The following is a 15,877-nucleotide window of genomic DNA, read 5'->3' on the forward strand; positions in this document are numbered from 1 at the left end:
TAAAATAGTTGAAAATACAAAACAACGAAGAAGGTTCTAATTATTTAAATACATGAATTCAACCATCTTCTACATTTACACATGAGTCGCAAATGCTTTTAAATCGCAATTATTGTATACTTGACGCTTGTTTAATTCAACTATAAGGTAGGTTAATACCTCAATGCTACCAACAAAGATAATATTGTTCTATAAATAATATAAATTGTTAATTCAAACCAAGTTTCTAAAATTCGTTAAGCACTAGTTGAGTGATAGACCAGTGCATCGGATTCCACGGCATCGACATAATAAATCACATATTATAATTTAACAAAATAATAACAAATTTAAAATATGTTCAAAATTATATAGGTAATAAAATATCATAAATTTACTCCTCTTCTTCTTCATCATTGTCACGTCCCAAGCCCGAAGTTAGTCGACACATGTGTTGTTCAATAATCACACAATTGAAAACAAAAAAGCTCGTACATCAAAGTTTAGCCAACCAGTTTATAAATTATAATTAACATTTTCGTTACAACGTAAAAATTTCCGAAACATAAATAAACTCGCGAAAACGTCTTACAACTTTAATTAAATAAAATTTAAAAAGAAACGTAATTAAAATAAACTTCTTGATTCTTCTATATTACCAGTCCCAAAACTGATCATGTTCTTTTTTCTCGATTTGGTCTTTAGATTTATCTGGAGACGGAAAATAAGGAGTGAGTGATTTCAACGTTACTCAACAAATGGGGGTCGTTCAATCACATACATAATAAATGCACTTAGTCTTCGAAAAACAGTATATCGTGCATACATAGTTTGTATAACATATATCATGAGCATAAATGTAAACATAAATTTGGTAAGCGGCACTGAGATTCCTCTATTTTTCATAATTTACTAATATCAGTCCCTAATTTTACCCCTCTAAGGAGACAAGACCATATAACAGTTATAATTTCATTGTGTAAGGACCATAACTTATTGTATGTTAGATTCTCACTCATATCTAGTTGGATCATCACAGTGCCAAACAATAGAATATATCGTATTATAAGAAGAGAAAAAAGAAGAATAATGCTCGACCGAAACTTTCAAAAACGAACTAAGTCATAAACAAACGATGCTTCGAAAACGTAGGTGCACTTCGGCATGAAAATTAGTTGTCTTGCAGAATCTTTTGTGACTTATGAAATCGTTGGATAAAGCTTAAACTTGTACAATGCATCCAAAAGTAATTCAAATAAATTGTGAACGGTGAATATCGGGTTTTGAAGTTATTTTCTTATATTTATGAACGAAAAATAGTATGCATTTTATTCTCAACTAAAATCTGAGTTTTTTTTTTTTTTTTTTGCAGAGACTATATACGAAAAAATAACCGTTGGATTTAGCTGGATTTTGGATATATTATTCAGTATTCGGAACGGGAGATTGGATTTTGGGCAATGGTGCGATGAAAATAAAATTTCAACATGGACAGCACTTCGATATTTGACAAAACTTTGACTTGAACATTTGACAGCTATCGAGAAGAGAATTTTTGAAATATATAATGAATTTGAATGTGTGATTTTCGAAAATAGGCCCCCTGGTATATTTATAAGTGGTGAAGTGAAAACCCTACCATAATTCGGTTGATATTTCTTCCATAAATTTTGAATTAATTCTTCCATACTTATTACCTTACCAAATTTCAAAAACTCAGTCCCCAAATATATGCAATTTTCAAAATTATGTATTGGTTTTGGTGGTTGAACTTGAAGTAATATTCATATTTTATAAACATAATAAAAGAATAGACTTATATAAAGTAAAAGATAGATCAATAGACTTATATAAAGTATAAGAATAATAGGGAAGGCCCAGCCCTAATTGATTGATGATTTTGAACATGAAAATAATTATATTTATATTGAGGTTCTTCGTTCAAGTCTAGATATATGAGAGAGTATGGTACCTGCTATTTTTGAGTATGGTACCTGCTATTTTTGTACCTAACGACTTTTGATTCATAAATTATATAAATTTCTTTCTCTATAAGGGTGGACGATATTATAGGTGTATTGAGAATAGACTTATATAAAGTAAAAGATAGATCAATAGACTTATATAAAGTATAAGAATAATAGGGAAGGCCCAGCCCTAATTGATTGATGATTTTGAACATGAAAATAATTATATTTATATTGAGGTTCCTCGTTCAAGTCTAGATATATGAGAGAGTATGGTACCTGCTATTTTGAGTATGGTAGCTGCTATTTTTTGTATGGTACCATGCTATTTTTGTACCTAACGACTTTTGATCCATAAATTATATAAATTTCTTTCTCTATAAGGGTGGACGATATTATAGGTGTATTTATAAAGTAATATTCATATTTTATAAACATAATAAAAGAATAGACTTATATAAAGTAAAAGATAGATCAATAGACTTATATAAAGTATAAGAATAATAGGGAAGGTCCAGCCCTAATTGATTGATGATTTTGAGCATGAAAATAATTATATTTATATTGAGGTTCCTCGTTCAAGTCTAGATATATGAGATAGTATGGTACCTGCTATTTTGAGTATGGTACCTGTTATTTTTGTACCTAACGACTTTTGATTCATAAATTATATAAATTTCTTTCTCTATCAGGGTGGACGATATTATAGGTGTAAATGTTCATATTTTATTAACATAATAAAGGAATAGACTTATATAAAGTAAAAGATAGATCAATAGACTTATATAAAGTATAAGAATAATAGGGAAGGCCCAGCCCTAATTGACTGATGATTTTGAACATGAAAATAATTATATTTATATTGAGGTTCCTCGTTCAAGTCTAGATATATGATCTTATACAAATTTTGATACACCTAGATGAATTGGATTTACTAACTTCCTTGTTGAGTAAAAGTGCATTCAATGTATTATTTTCTTCCAAATTTTATTGATTTATTATATATTAAATTTCTAAATTCTTGAATATATTGTACTTATTTTTTGAATTTCATGTATTTTATTAAAACTTTAAGGTATTATGTATTATTTAATATTTTTTGAAATTATAATTATTGAAATAATAACATAATTAAAAATTATATTCTAATGCATTTCTATAATTAAATAAATAATTACATGCCAAAAAATCGTAGTCCTCACAATCATGATTTTCAACAATTTGTTCATCATCGAATACAAACTCAATATCATTATTGTGATCATAATTTTCATTTCCAGATACAAAATCATCATCCTGAAGTTCTCCCTCTCTAGATAACATAAGAAGATGAAGTTTAATGTATTAGGACAAGCCAACAAACCACATTTATAGTTGAACTTTGTTTTAGAGCTTTTTTTAAAAAATTATCTTCCATTCTTTTACTCCCAAACACTTTAAAAAGCCAAGAAAGAAAAGAAAAAACCTAAAAACCCTAATCGTCCGCAGCGGCTAGGATGCATAGGGCGGTTAGTCGGTGCCTAAGGCCGCCTATGCCATGCATCCGGTGCGATTGGGCGACATTAGCGTTTAGGCCGAATTTTAATACACTGATTCAAACTATACTCATCAAAATTTGTTACGTATGGAACAAAGGTATAAAAAGTAGACGCAACATTTAATGATACAAAATCACTCATCCGAACTTGTGATCGAAGGAACCAAAAGGGTAAGAAAAGACACTACATATAATGGTACAAAACACTGCAATAAGTTGTTGGAAACTGAGCAATGGCCCCTCAACAGCTGTATTTCACTCTATACTGCCTTGTTTTATTGCACGAATCCTGTCATTCATTGCACATTAAGAATTTCCCCACATCCTTCAATAATCCATCCCTTTCACTTGGATTTATATCCAATAATAATTATAATAATCTTCTTTATTTTCTTTTTCTTTTTCTCAATTAAAGAATACTACCATTTCAAGATGGTCACATAACAAGTCAAGATTCCATCTCTTCTCAGAGATACACCAACAGTTGACTGATCTAAGAATATACACTTAATCCACATCTTAATCGCTAGTAATAAGTCTCCCATGTCTGATAGGAGTAACTCGAATTGAACTTAAATTCGAGTTGCGACATATAAGTAGTCACTTGATACGTTCACATGCTTGATCTCGGCTTTAAAGCAAAGACTAGCTCACATCGACCAGTTGCTGGTCCTTTTTAAGATAATTTAGAACAGGCAACTTTTATCATACCATGCATGTTGTTTGACTGAGCATGGCAAACTGATGGAGTGTAATTTCCGGCATTTTGGACAGAAATCTGAACCCAACATATCCAAGTTGAGAAAAAAGAAAGTTGGCAAGGTGCAGTGGCTCTATAAAGTAAAAGATTCTTGTAATATGGTACATATATAGTTTCTCTCCACGAATATGAAGACCCCTCATCGCTTATTGTTTCTGACTTTATGGAGCAAAGCCCATGTGCCCGACACATGAAGAACTCATCAGGAAAAGATGGGATATGAAATTATTGAAGAAAAAGATAAAGATAGCAAATATTCTTTACTCTGTTTATATGTAGTCCTCTGAGAAAATCGCAGCACTGCATCAATTATTGATACCGTGTTTTCTAGCTGTGAAGTGTGTGCATTGATAGAAATATGCATAATATATTCCAACTCAATGTTCATGCAACATAGTAGCTCATAATTTACATTTTCTAAGCTTTAAAAATCTAAGTATTGATGGCAAAGAAGAAGAGCTGGTTAAGTGTACTTAAGAGGTTATTCATATCAGAGACACATTCAAGATTTGAAAAGGTAAATGATGCACAGACATGCTCATGTCATTTTTATGAATTTAGATATGTACCTAGAATGAATTGCTCTAATATCTTAAAATGCCTTCAGAAGGAGAAGAGAAAGAGATGGATGTTCAAGTTGCTGAAGACGAAACAACTAGCCCCATTATCTGCACCAAGACAAAGGCCACCGTGTGAAGCAGATGCAGAACACTGTGAATTTGCGGCAACTGTGCCTGTTGAAACAGTTGGTCCAGATGTCAGCAGCCTCACTACGAACACTAATTATGTGCACCAACAGGGGAATGAAGATCAAGAATCTGGAGACTTAAATATCCATGTTAATAGTCCAGAACTATGTTATCAACACAACAGGGCAATTCAAGATTTTGCTGCCACCAGAATTCAAGCTGCTTTTCGAGGCTATCTCGTATGCTTTTCTCAAATGTTTTTTTTTTTAAAAAAAAAATTTATCAGCTGTTCGGGCTAAACTTTTTGCGATGGTAAAAAATATATCGAAACGAATAAACTGATTGTTTTTTTAGTACTTCAAAGACACCATCCATGCCAAACCAGAAGTATTTGTCCAATGCATTAAATCAAATAACATCATCCATAACTTTCATACACACGTGACGAAATTCTCTTCCACGTTTTAATGGCGCTTACAGGGAAGGAAAGCATTACGAGCACTGAGAGGAGTAGTCAAGCTTCAAGCTCTTATTCGAGGGTGGGCTGTCCGGCAGCAAGCCGTGAACACCCTTAAGTGTCTGCAGTCCATTGTAAATATCCAAACAGAAGTCTGCTCAAAGAGAAGCGAAAGAAGTAACGACAGTTCACACTGTCGAGAATACAAGTTGCAGGAATTTGGAGAAAAGGACATCAAGGCAAGTCTCCAAGCAATTGCGTAAATACCAACAGACAAAAATATTTTCTTTCTTAAATTTTCTTTTACATTCTATTTCTATACTAGAGCTAAAACAAAGGGTAGCAGGGTTCACTTAAAATGGTGAAATTATAATTCAGGGACACGGAATTCAACGAAATGATCATTGTATCAACTAAACTTTTCTTATCCAATCTTCTTGTTTCTTTTTTTGTGTTCAATACCTGATTTATATGGTTTCCCTTTTGTGTTTTCTTTTCCCTTCCCTTTTCCTTTCATTTACACCAGTCTTGACAAAGTAAGAACTGCTACTTGAGTTGTTTAGGTCTTTAGGATACATACATAGGAACTGATAAACAAAGACTCAAAGAGTACCTCCATATTGTGTCTGGGAAGCTTTTACAGAAATGACATTATGTCTCAGGATCCTTAACAAAACAAGTTTTGAAATCAAATTCTCACTGCTTTTTTTATTTGCCTTACATAATATATATTCAACAAGCAAATTAATGTTTAATGTTCCTGTTACAAATGGTCTAATTGTCACCTGCATACTGTACAAAATTGCAGATAGATTCAAACAGCCAAAAAATATGGGACGACGGTACATTGACAAAGAAAGAATCAAAGGCCATCTTTTTGAGCAAGAGAGAAGCTGCTATCAAGAGAGAGAGGATAAAAGAATACTACATGAATCATCGGGTCAGTTGCTAAGATTTCACTCCCTCAAAGTCGTTTATTTTAACATATAATCGTACCCATTAGATTTAATTACGGGGCATATATATCCAGAGGTCCGCAGAATCGGAACGCGAGAAGGTATATGGAAGACAGAGATATTGGTTAGAGCAATGGGTGGATGCCCAGCTGGCTAAACGAGATGATCTTGGAAACTTGGATAGAACTTTGTCTGTAAATGCAAGAAACAGAGATGAACTAGGGGGCGGACAATTCAATTTCAGATATTCACAGAAACAACATCAAGCAGGAATGCCAGATTCTCCCAGTTACGCCCCAAAAAGATCATTTCATCATAGGAAGCAACGTTCCATTGGAGATGACATTTCTTGTGCAGCTTCTCCAGTAATACCTACATACATGGCCTCCACTGAGTCAGCCAAAGCAAAAGCTAGATCACTGAGTTCACCAAGGTTAAGACCAATCAATTCAGATGTCTGCTCCGAGATTAACTCTCCTCATAAGCATTACCTGTCTCCTATATCATCCATCAATAGTGAGCTAACAAGCAGCGGTTGGCTCAGGAATCCGGTTAGTTTATCTCAAAGATCCCCACGCCTAAAAGGTCTGCAAGTTCCCATAAAATCAACCATAAGCATAAAGAACTTACGATTTGATTCGGGGGATTCATTCCCAAAAATGGATTGGCGTTGCACTCACAGTTAAATGCCAACTTGATCAGACAATGAAATGTAAGATCTTATCTAGTTTGAGGTGGCCAATTTGGTCTCACTGAAAACCAAGTTTATCAATTATTCAAAATTAGTTATCTTGCTAATAACGAAGATGTGCCAAGGAGTTAGTGTCATTTGCCACAACAGAAAATCCATCATTGTTTTCATTTGAAGGATATGACAGTAGCTATTTCCCTAATGGATTTGCAGCTGCAAAATTCTACAGTTGACATCCAAATATCATATAACTCCGACACCTGAATTCCGTGATGACATTTTTTTCCCTTACCATTCATGTAAGATTGCATTTGTATTGCTAATAGTTTCTTTTTTTTTACGACAGTATATAAAAAATGTAGTCTTTCTAGTCATTCTCCGTTAATCAACCAAGAAAGGTGATACTGCACTCATATCATGATGGACTATGCCTTTGTGATACGTACATTCATATTGTGATTCAACTATTGCCTCGCTGGTTTGCTATTGTCTTTAAAATAAAATGTAATAATTTAATAATATTTAACACTCTTCATCATTGATCAAATTGGGAATAAAATAATCCAAAGGCACCCCAAGACTTTTGAGATAAAAGTAGCAACCTATAATTTCATAGGCAATATAAGAAAACCATAATGTAATATGGGATTGTAGAAAATGAAACGCGATGGATTTTAACTGATGAGAATCAAATTTCATGATAAATGGAAAGATTTCAGTCATTCACATCGCCGATCTGGATTTCCGAGGTCGCGCTCCATCTAGTCAGAGTGAGCATTTATCTGACCGAAGTTTCAATGCCTTCCCACATTTGATGCACTTACCCTGAAAGCAACGTATTTTAATTAAAATGGTGTATTTCTTGAAAAAGGAATATGATATGAACCAGTAACAATAGGGGATACCACAGCATCAGAATATGTAAGTTTGTAAAAACAAAGTTCTCCATTGTGAGTTTGAAGCACTCCGATCATAGAAATAAATTTTCAGGAATGCAGTGAACAGACAAGAAGAATTTTACACCGTTCAGAAAATATTTTACGAAATGCAGCTCCAGTTTAAACTTGACAGACTGCAACTTATTGCTCTCATTCAGTATCAAAAAAAAAAGAAAAAAATCGAGAAACTTGTCTTTCCATTAGTCGACTTGGTAGAGCAACCATATCAAGCAAACTGCATGTTTACCCTTCAAACAGTATAATTGAAAAGGCAAGCAGATTTTTAGAATTCATCTATGATATATCTCAATAGGTTAAAGCGAATATCATCACTCCAGAATAACTCTTTAATCGCTTTGGTAGTATATAGTTCCCTGTGATTTTTTGCTGCCACAACCCAAGTTACCTGCATTGAGGGAGATACAAGTGCAGAAGATGGCTTCTATCAGCAACAAGCTTCCATTGCTTGCTCCAGGCTTCAAACGACTGACATTTGGAACTTGTCAGTCTCGGTTGCAGACATGTAGTTCCTTGATCATTATGTTCCATGTCAAAGTTTTATTCCTTAACATGTCTCAAAATGGAGTTGGCTTCCCTGAGCTGTAGGTAAAACTGAGGGTGAACAACTGACTTTTGATCCTTCAACTACAAGATTGCAGGTATGCTTGCGAATTCATAACCGATATCTTGCATTAGGGGCAGTAGATTCTCTTGTAGCAACAAGTAAATTTCTTTCATTTCAGGATGCGATCTGTCACGCACAAAAAATGCATGATTCTTGCCATTGACTTCAATTCTACTGCAACCCGGTACTTTTTTCACTTTTCTTTCCTTCATCTTCTTCCTTAATCTTGAAAACTGGTCCCATCTGCCAGAGGCAGCATACACATTTGCCAACGACACATACCCTCCCGAAATAGCTGGCTCAAGCTCTATTAACTCATCACCTAAGTGATCTGCCACACCAACATCCCCATGCAACATGCAAGCACCAAGTAAAGCCCCAAGAACTGCACCATCATATTTACTTGGAGGCATCTCTTGTACCACTTTCACAGCCTCATTCACCAGCCCAGCTCGCCCAAGGATGTCAACAAGGCAACTATAGTGCTCTGCCCTAGGTTCTAAACCATAGGCATCTCTTATGGAGTGAAAAAGCATTTGACCCTTCTTTACAAGCCCAGAATGACTACAGGCTGACAAGACCCCAACAAAAGTAATCTCATCTGGTTTGTGCCCTGAACGTAGCATCTGAGAAAATGCCTGCAATGCCTGCATACCAAATCCATGATCTGAATATGCTAATATCAAGGCAGTCCACGAAACAACATCCTTTGCTTCAAGATGGTAAAACACACTTTGAGCAGAGATAATGTCACCACTTCTATAGTACATCGTGATCAAGGAATTATTAAGTGATGTCTCACTTTCAAACCCAAGGTGCACAACAAGACCATGAGCTTGCAACACCCCTAAAATACTGCTACATGAGGTCAATAAACTAGTCAGGCTTGCCTCGTTAGGCCTAATGCTGCCACAAATCATCAAAACAAAGTGCTTAAACGATTCATTCTCATGCCCATGTCTGGCATACCCGTCAATCATTGCATTCCAGGTCACAATATTTTTTTTAGACATCATATTAAAAAGTTCGCCAGCCTCAGTCATACAGCCTTCATCAGCATAGGCTGTGATCATTGCATTCCACGCTGAAACATCCTTATTTGGCATTTGATCAAAGTACTTTCTCGCCAATTCTGTCATCCCATTTCGCGCAAGGCCTGTTACCATGGTAGTCCAAGAAACAGCATTCCTCCAAGGCATCAAATCAAATAGTTCATTTGCTTCACTTAGTCTTTTAGCATCCAAAAGCCCACGAATCACAATGTTCCAAGAATACAAATTACGCTCTGTCATCATATAAAAGAGCTTAAGCGCCTCTTCAACCTGGTCGTTATTTGTATAAACAGAAATCATTGAGGTCCATGCCACAATATTTTTAACAGGCATCTGATTAAAAGCACCTCTAGCATCATTAATCAACCCGTTCTGTGCATAACCCAAAATCACAGTGGTCCACGTAACCTCATTCTTATCTCTCTCGGGCATTTTCCTAAAGAGCTCAACAGCGTCATCTACTTTTCCATGTTTGAAAAACCCTGAAATCAAACTGGTCCAAGAGAAAGAATTCCTTGCGGGCATTCCCTCGAATATCTCCTTTGCTTTATCCATACAACCAGCCCTACCATACGCATGTATCATGGCGGAATCCGCCACAATGCTTTTCTTAGTCCTAGGAATTTCATGAAAAACTTCCTCGGCCTTATGGAACTCCCCATGTTTGACATAAATACTGATCATGGATGCATAAGAAACCGAGTCACGTCGAGGCATTTCGTCGAACAAAGTGCGAGCAGCGGACAAATTTCCTTGACGGCCCAGCTCCCCCAATCGTACATTATAATCGTACGTCGAATGAAAATTGAAAAATGGAGCTGAATCGAAATTACAATCAAATGCTGAGCAACATTCGGGGCCGGACAAAGGCCTGCGTCTCGGATTCGGAACCGTGGTGGCGGAGGTTGTGTACTTGGCAAAAGGGGAGCATCGTTCGTGACAACATGAGATGGTACAGTATGCCCAAAATTCTATGATATTTTGCATTGTCCTGTCCAATTTCCATGATGCTCTGCCGGCAATCCTCATGCGTCACGACGGCGCATGCATGAACTTACAAAGCTTCACTGGAAAATAATTTGAAAAGGCTGGAGAGGATATAAATTATTAGCATTAAAAATATTATATTAAAAGAATATATTTTTCCAAAAAAAATATATAGTAAATGATAAGTATTAGAAAAAGGTCTCCAGAAAAAATCGTGATAGGTTTTTTGTGAGACGATTTCACGAATCTTTATCTATAAGACGTGTCAACACTATCGATATTTATCAGTTTTTGACGTTCTCGATTTTTTACTATACTTTTCAAAAAACGATCGAGTTGATCTTTCCATCAATTTGCTGGTTAAAACTATCGGGACACGTGCACGTTTCAGTCACGCTCTCTTAAAAAACCCCAAAAACCTAAATCAGATGTCCTAAAGCTCTAAAAAAAACCCAGAAATTTCTTCTTTTTGAATCAAACATTTCTTTATTTACGTCGCTTGAAATGCAATCGACGGTGTTGTTCTAGAAGTTATGTATTTCCGGCTTCCTCTCTTGTACATTTTTTTCTTCTTGGATTGAGAATATTCAATAGAATTTTAGATTTGTTTTTTTAAAAAAAAACCGATTCAACTGTATATGTGTTGTTATTTGGTGTTGATTTTGTGTTCTTGATGATTGATCCTTTATTTTCCTTTCCATTGTGATTTATTAAGAATTAGGTTTCGATTTTGACAACATTTTTTGAAACATTTAGGGAGAAACCAAGGACATAAAAAATATTTAAGACTGAACCGGGAAATGGGTCAAACATATGTGACTGAACCGGCTATTTCCCCGGAGTTAAGATTTAAAAAAAAATGCAAACCAAATCGAACCAACTTTTGTAAAAATTAAAATTCTATAAAAAACTTTGTTAAAAACTCAATTTTTTTTGTCAAAAAAAGTTAATTTACTATTATCTTCTCCACTATAGAAACTTAATTTGCTGTATTATATTTTATTTCTTCCTTAAAAATATTTATTGCCCTTTACTGTTTTCCACGAATGTTTATTAATAGAGATGATATTAGATTATTGTGAATGCTCTTTTGAACTTAAAATAATTCATTTTGAGTATTTTTATGATAAATTTTAATATCATCAATGTCTATTCTAATGTTTGTGTGAATTGATATTTTTTTAATTATAATTATAACTGTTAATTTAGAAAATTAAATTGAGTTTAAAAATAATTAAATATTTCATTTGAAAATAAAATTCAAAGTCTTAAAATGGATTATCATAACCAAACCCAAAATCCTGAATTTCGGGTATGAATATCGTTCTTGCCTTGTAAATGACAAACACTTGTGTAAGACGGTCTCACGGGTCATATTTGTGAGACATATATATTATTTGGGTCATCTATGAAAAAGTATTACTTTTTATGCTAAGAATATTACTTTTTATTGTAAATATCGGTATGGTTGACTCGTCTCACAGATTAAGATCTGGGAGACGGTCTCACATGAGACCCAATCTTTGGAAAATGTAAGGTAATAACAAGATGATCGATTAAACAAATCCGACGGCCAGAAATTACGCTGGATCAGTAAATGATTCAACATCTTTTATTATGTTATGTTTTTTTAAAGCAAGATATCACATTAATATTAAATGCCACCTCATGATCCACGAAGGAAAAACACATTCGATCCAAGACGATGGGACAAGGATGAGAGAGTCCATAATATGCAATTCAATGAGCCACCAAATTTGCATTGCAGCTAACATGTGCTAATGAAATGAAATTGGCTTAAACTAAGATACATGTGTCTCGTCAATAATGATATCATCATGCTTACGATTCTCCGTTGATGAGTTCACTGCTGTAACGGCAAGGGAGGAATCCGAGAAAATCAAAACTTTATCAAACCCTGCACGGATTGTTAAAAAATGACATGATAAATAACAATGATTTCGGTAGTAAATATAGAACATGGATGGTGGATAACCTAACTGACGCTGCTCTCAAATACCCGGAATGATCTCGAATCATTGCGCCTACAGTAAAGCGACCATTCGTGTCAAAACCTCGCATCAACATCTAACCTGACATGCCCAGGCGGAGGCTTGATCCATTTCTTGTCCGGAGTATTTTGAGAGCCTTGTAGCATATTCAAGCTAGTAAATCTGGCTTTCCGGAATTCTTCAAAATAAGGACCAACCCAATCAACATTAATCGGTAGTCGAAGCTTGGACTGATCATGCTTCCATCTGCAAATTTCTTTCCAGATTGCCCAAGAAAACATAACAAATAATACTCAAAATCATAAATCGAGAGGACACCCCACAAGTGAATACCACAATCCATAAAATTCCACTCACGACAATAATAGCCTTTGGAGTTCCACTTCCAAAACCGTAAATCCTCCAAGTTCTGGAGCCCCAAAGGAATATCCACAATATGATCAGCTTCAAAAGAAGGGAAAATATGACGCAGCGTATCCTCATTCCACTGGGCCAAGTGTAGAATACAATTCTTTCACAAAGATTAAGGATGAGTTCGAGTTATGTAAATAGCTACGTCCACTAGCCAACTTTCCTGCAATATCACCGACAAAAGCAGGATTAAAAAAAATCATAATTCATAACAATCTGTGATTAATGGGGTCTCAACTAAGCAAAAAAAAAATTGTTTCGTGGTAGCTTAATTTAACCGACTTACGATAGATGATGTTGATGACATTAAGCAAGATCATGCTTCTAAATTTCTTGGTTCCAAAAACCAATTTCCTGCATAAATGTCTCCTTTCGTTTCTCGAACATGGTTTCTCAATCATGGCTGAAACAAAACTCTTGCTTTCAAGTCTTTTTCGTCACACTCTCTTTGACAGTAACTGAAGAAAGATTCACAGTTACTTTCAGAAGAAAAGGATAATTTGGAAGACACAAAACAATATATACCCAAGCATACAATTTATAAAATGAAGCATTGCATTTCTTCAGGCATCAAGGATAGGGCAAAAACTTGTGTGAGACGGTCTCACGGGTCGTATTTATGAGAAAGATCTCTTATTTGGCTCATCCATGAAAAATTATTACTTTTTATGCTAATATTATTACATTTTATTGTGAATATCGGTAGAGTTGATCCGTCTCATAGATAAAGATCTGTAGACCGTCTCACAAGAGACCTACTCGATAGATAGAGCCATCTGTTGCACTCTGAATTTCGATATTTGATCTTAACTGCTAATAAAAGTTGTGATCACCGAAGTCTATCAAAATAAATTTGACAAAAATTTGTGTGAGACGGTCTCACGGATCGTATTTGTGAGACGGATCTCTTATTTGGGTCATCCATGAAAAAATATTATTTTTTATGCTAAGAGTATTACTTTTTATTGTGAATATGGGTAGGATTGACAAGTCTCACAAATTATAATCCGTGAGACGGTCTCACTTTATTCACATTCCCTGAAAATCTCTACCATCAATCCTAACATGATTAAAAAACTTCTAATTAAAGTCTAACGAATTAATTATTAAAACTCAAAACAATTCAAATGACATTGATATGGATAAATTAAGCATATTTCACAATATCCATATTTATATCTTTAGATAAAAATGTATTCTTAACCAAGGCAAAAACTTGTGTGAGACGGTCTCACGGGTCAAATTTTGTGAGACGGATCTTTATTTGGGTAATCCATGAAATAGTATTGCTTTTTATGCTAAGAGTACTACTTTTTATGGTGAATATGGGTAGGGTTGACCCGTCTCACAGATTGAGATCCGTGAGACGGTCTCACATGAGACCTACTCCTTAACCAAATAAGTGTGGATAATAAGAATTGAAATATTTAGTATCAAATATATGAAATCTTTTTAATAGATTGATATTCATTAAAACTAAGTCTATATAGTTTTTAAGTTTTATTATATATATTACACAATGAAAGAATTTATTCTCATACAATTATTATTTTGTAATTTCACATTTTATTTATTTCGTAATATGAATCATTAACTTCAATAACAGTATTTTAAATTTTAAAATTTTGACACAAAGATTAAAATTACATAATGGAATTTTTAAATAATATAAGGTAATTATTTAACAATAATTATCTTCTTTGTTTTTCAAAAGTAGTTACACGCATTCATTTTTTTTTTAAGATATCAAAATCCAAGAATACTGGTTGGAAGCTGTGGGCCCCAACTGCTGAATGCATAATATAATATCAATATAATAAAAGAAGCAAAAACTTGTGTGAGACGGTCTCACGGGTCGTCTTTGTGAGACGGATCTCTTATTTGGGTCAGCCATGAAAAAATATTACTTTTTATGTTAAGAGTATTACTTTTTATTGTGAATATGGGTAGGATTGATCCGTCTCACAGATTATGATCCGTGAGACGGTCTCACATGAAACCCACTCATAAAAGAATACGTACAATCAGTGTTTTTATAACCGGACCGTTAATCGAACCGGTCAAGCCTTAAAAAATGGTTCAACCGGTTCAACCGGTTCGACCGGACGGTCGAACCGGATCAATAAAATTAATATTTTATTTATTTTATATAATAAATAAAATAGTAAAATATTGATTATTTATATTTTTATAGTTTTTATTTAATTTTTAAGATGAAAATTACAACAAATATCAAAATAAATATCAGTTTTCAAATTCAAAAATCCAAATTACACATAACATGTAACCAAATAGTGATGACCAAGTTTAAGTGCCCAAGTAACATCAAGATTAATTATAAAAAAAATAGTAAACATCAAGTTTCTTATTAAAAAAAAGTAACCAAATAGTGATTACCAAGTTTAAATGTCCAAGTAAACATCAAGATTAATTATAAAAAAAGTAGTAAACATCAAGATTCTTATAAAAAAAAAAAGTGTCTAGTTGCAAAAACCGTCGCTATTTAGCGACGGTTTAAAAAAACCGTCGCTAAATAGCGACGGTTATTCTTAACCGTCGCTATATAGCGACGGATTATGAAATAACCGTCGCCGATCTCTGGGCAATTTTTTTTATAATTTCACAGACCCGGCCGGTTCCTGAAGACCGGCCGGTTTCCGGTTTTCCCGGTTGAACCGGGTTTTAACCGGTTTTTTCCGGTTAAACCTGTTTTCCGGGTTTTTATTTATGTCCGGACCGGTCTGGTGACCGGTTCGCGGTTGAACCGGTCCAACCGGCCGGTCCGGTCCGGTTTTGAAAACATTGCGTACAATTGA

The 15,877-nt window shown here is 34.4% G+C and overlaps 2 protein-coding genes and 1 long non-coding RNA gene across 3 annotated transcripts; 1 reads left to right on the forward strand and 2 right to left on the reverse strand.

Moving 5' to 3' along the window:
* Positions 1-4,122: 4,122 nt before the first annotated feature.
* On the reverse strand, positions 4,123-6,202 carry LOC140811568 (uncharacterized). The gene is made up of 4 exons (XR_012113492.1): positions 5,852-6,202; positions 5,411-5,543; positions 4,813-4,977; positions 4,123-4,261 (listed from the first exon to the last, which is right to left on the reverse strand). It is a non-coding gene; the product is annotated as an uncharacterized lncRNA (long non-coding RNA).
* LOC140811567 (protein IQ-DOMAIN 11-like) lies at positions 4,258-7,836 on the forward strand. The gene is made up of 5 exons (XM_073169523.1): positions 4,258-4,760; positions 4,851-5,171; positions 5,413-5,632; positions 6,202-6,329; positions 6,420-7,836. Exons 1-5 carry the CDS (start codon positions 4,686-4,688, stop codon positions 7,029-7,031), a joined length of 1,356 nt encoding a protein of 451 aa, XP_073025624.1. The 5' UTR covers positions 4,258-4,685; the 3' UTR covers positions 7,032-7,836.
* On the reverse strand, positions 7,652-10,749 carry LOC140811566 (uncharacterized). Its single transcript, XM_073169522.1, has 2 exons — positions 8,381-10,749; positions 7,652-7,861 (listed from the first exon to the last, which is right to left on the reverse strand). Exon 1 carries the CDS (start codon positions 10,678-10,680, stop codon positions 8,620-8,622), a length of 2,061 nt encoding a protein of 686 aa, XP_073025623.1. The 5' UTR covers positions 10,681-10,749; the 3' UTR covers positions 7,652-7,861; positions 8,381-8,619.
* Between the last annotated feature and the right edge of the window lie 5,128 nt (positions 10,750-15,877).

The sequence above is a fragment of the Primulina eburnea genome, chromosome 14 (genome assembly GCF_022965805.1).
Source record: "Primulina eburnea isolate SZY01 chromosome 14, ASM2296580v1, whole genome shotgun sequence".
In the NCBI taxonomy this organism is placed as follows: domain Eukaryota; kingdom Viridiplantae; phylum Streptophyta; class Magnoliopsida; order Lamiales; family Gesneriaceae; genus Primulina; species Primulina eburnea.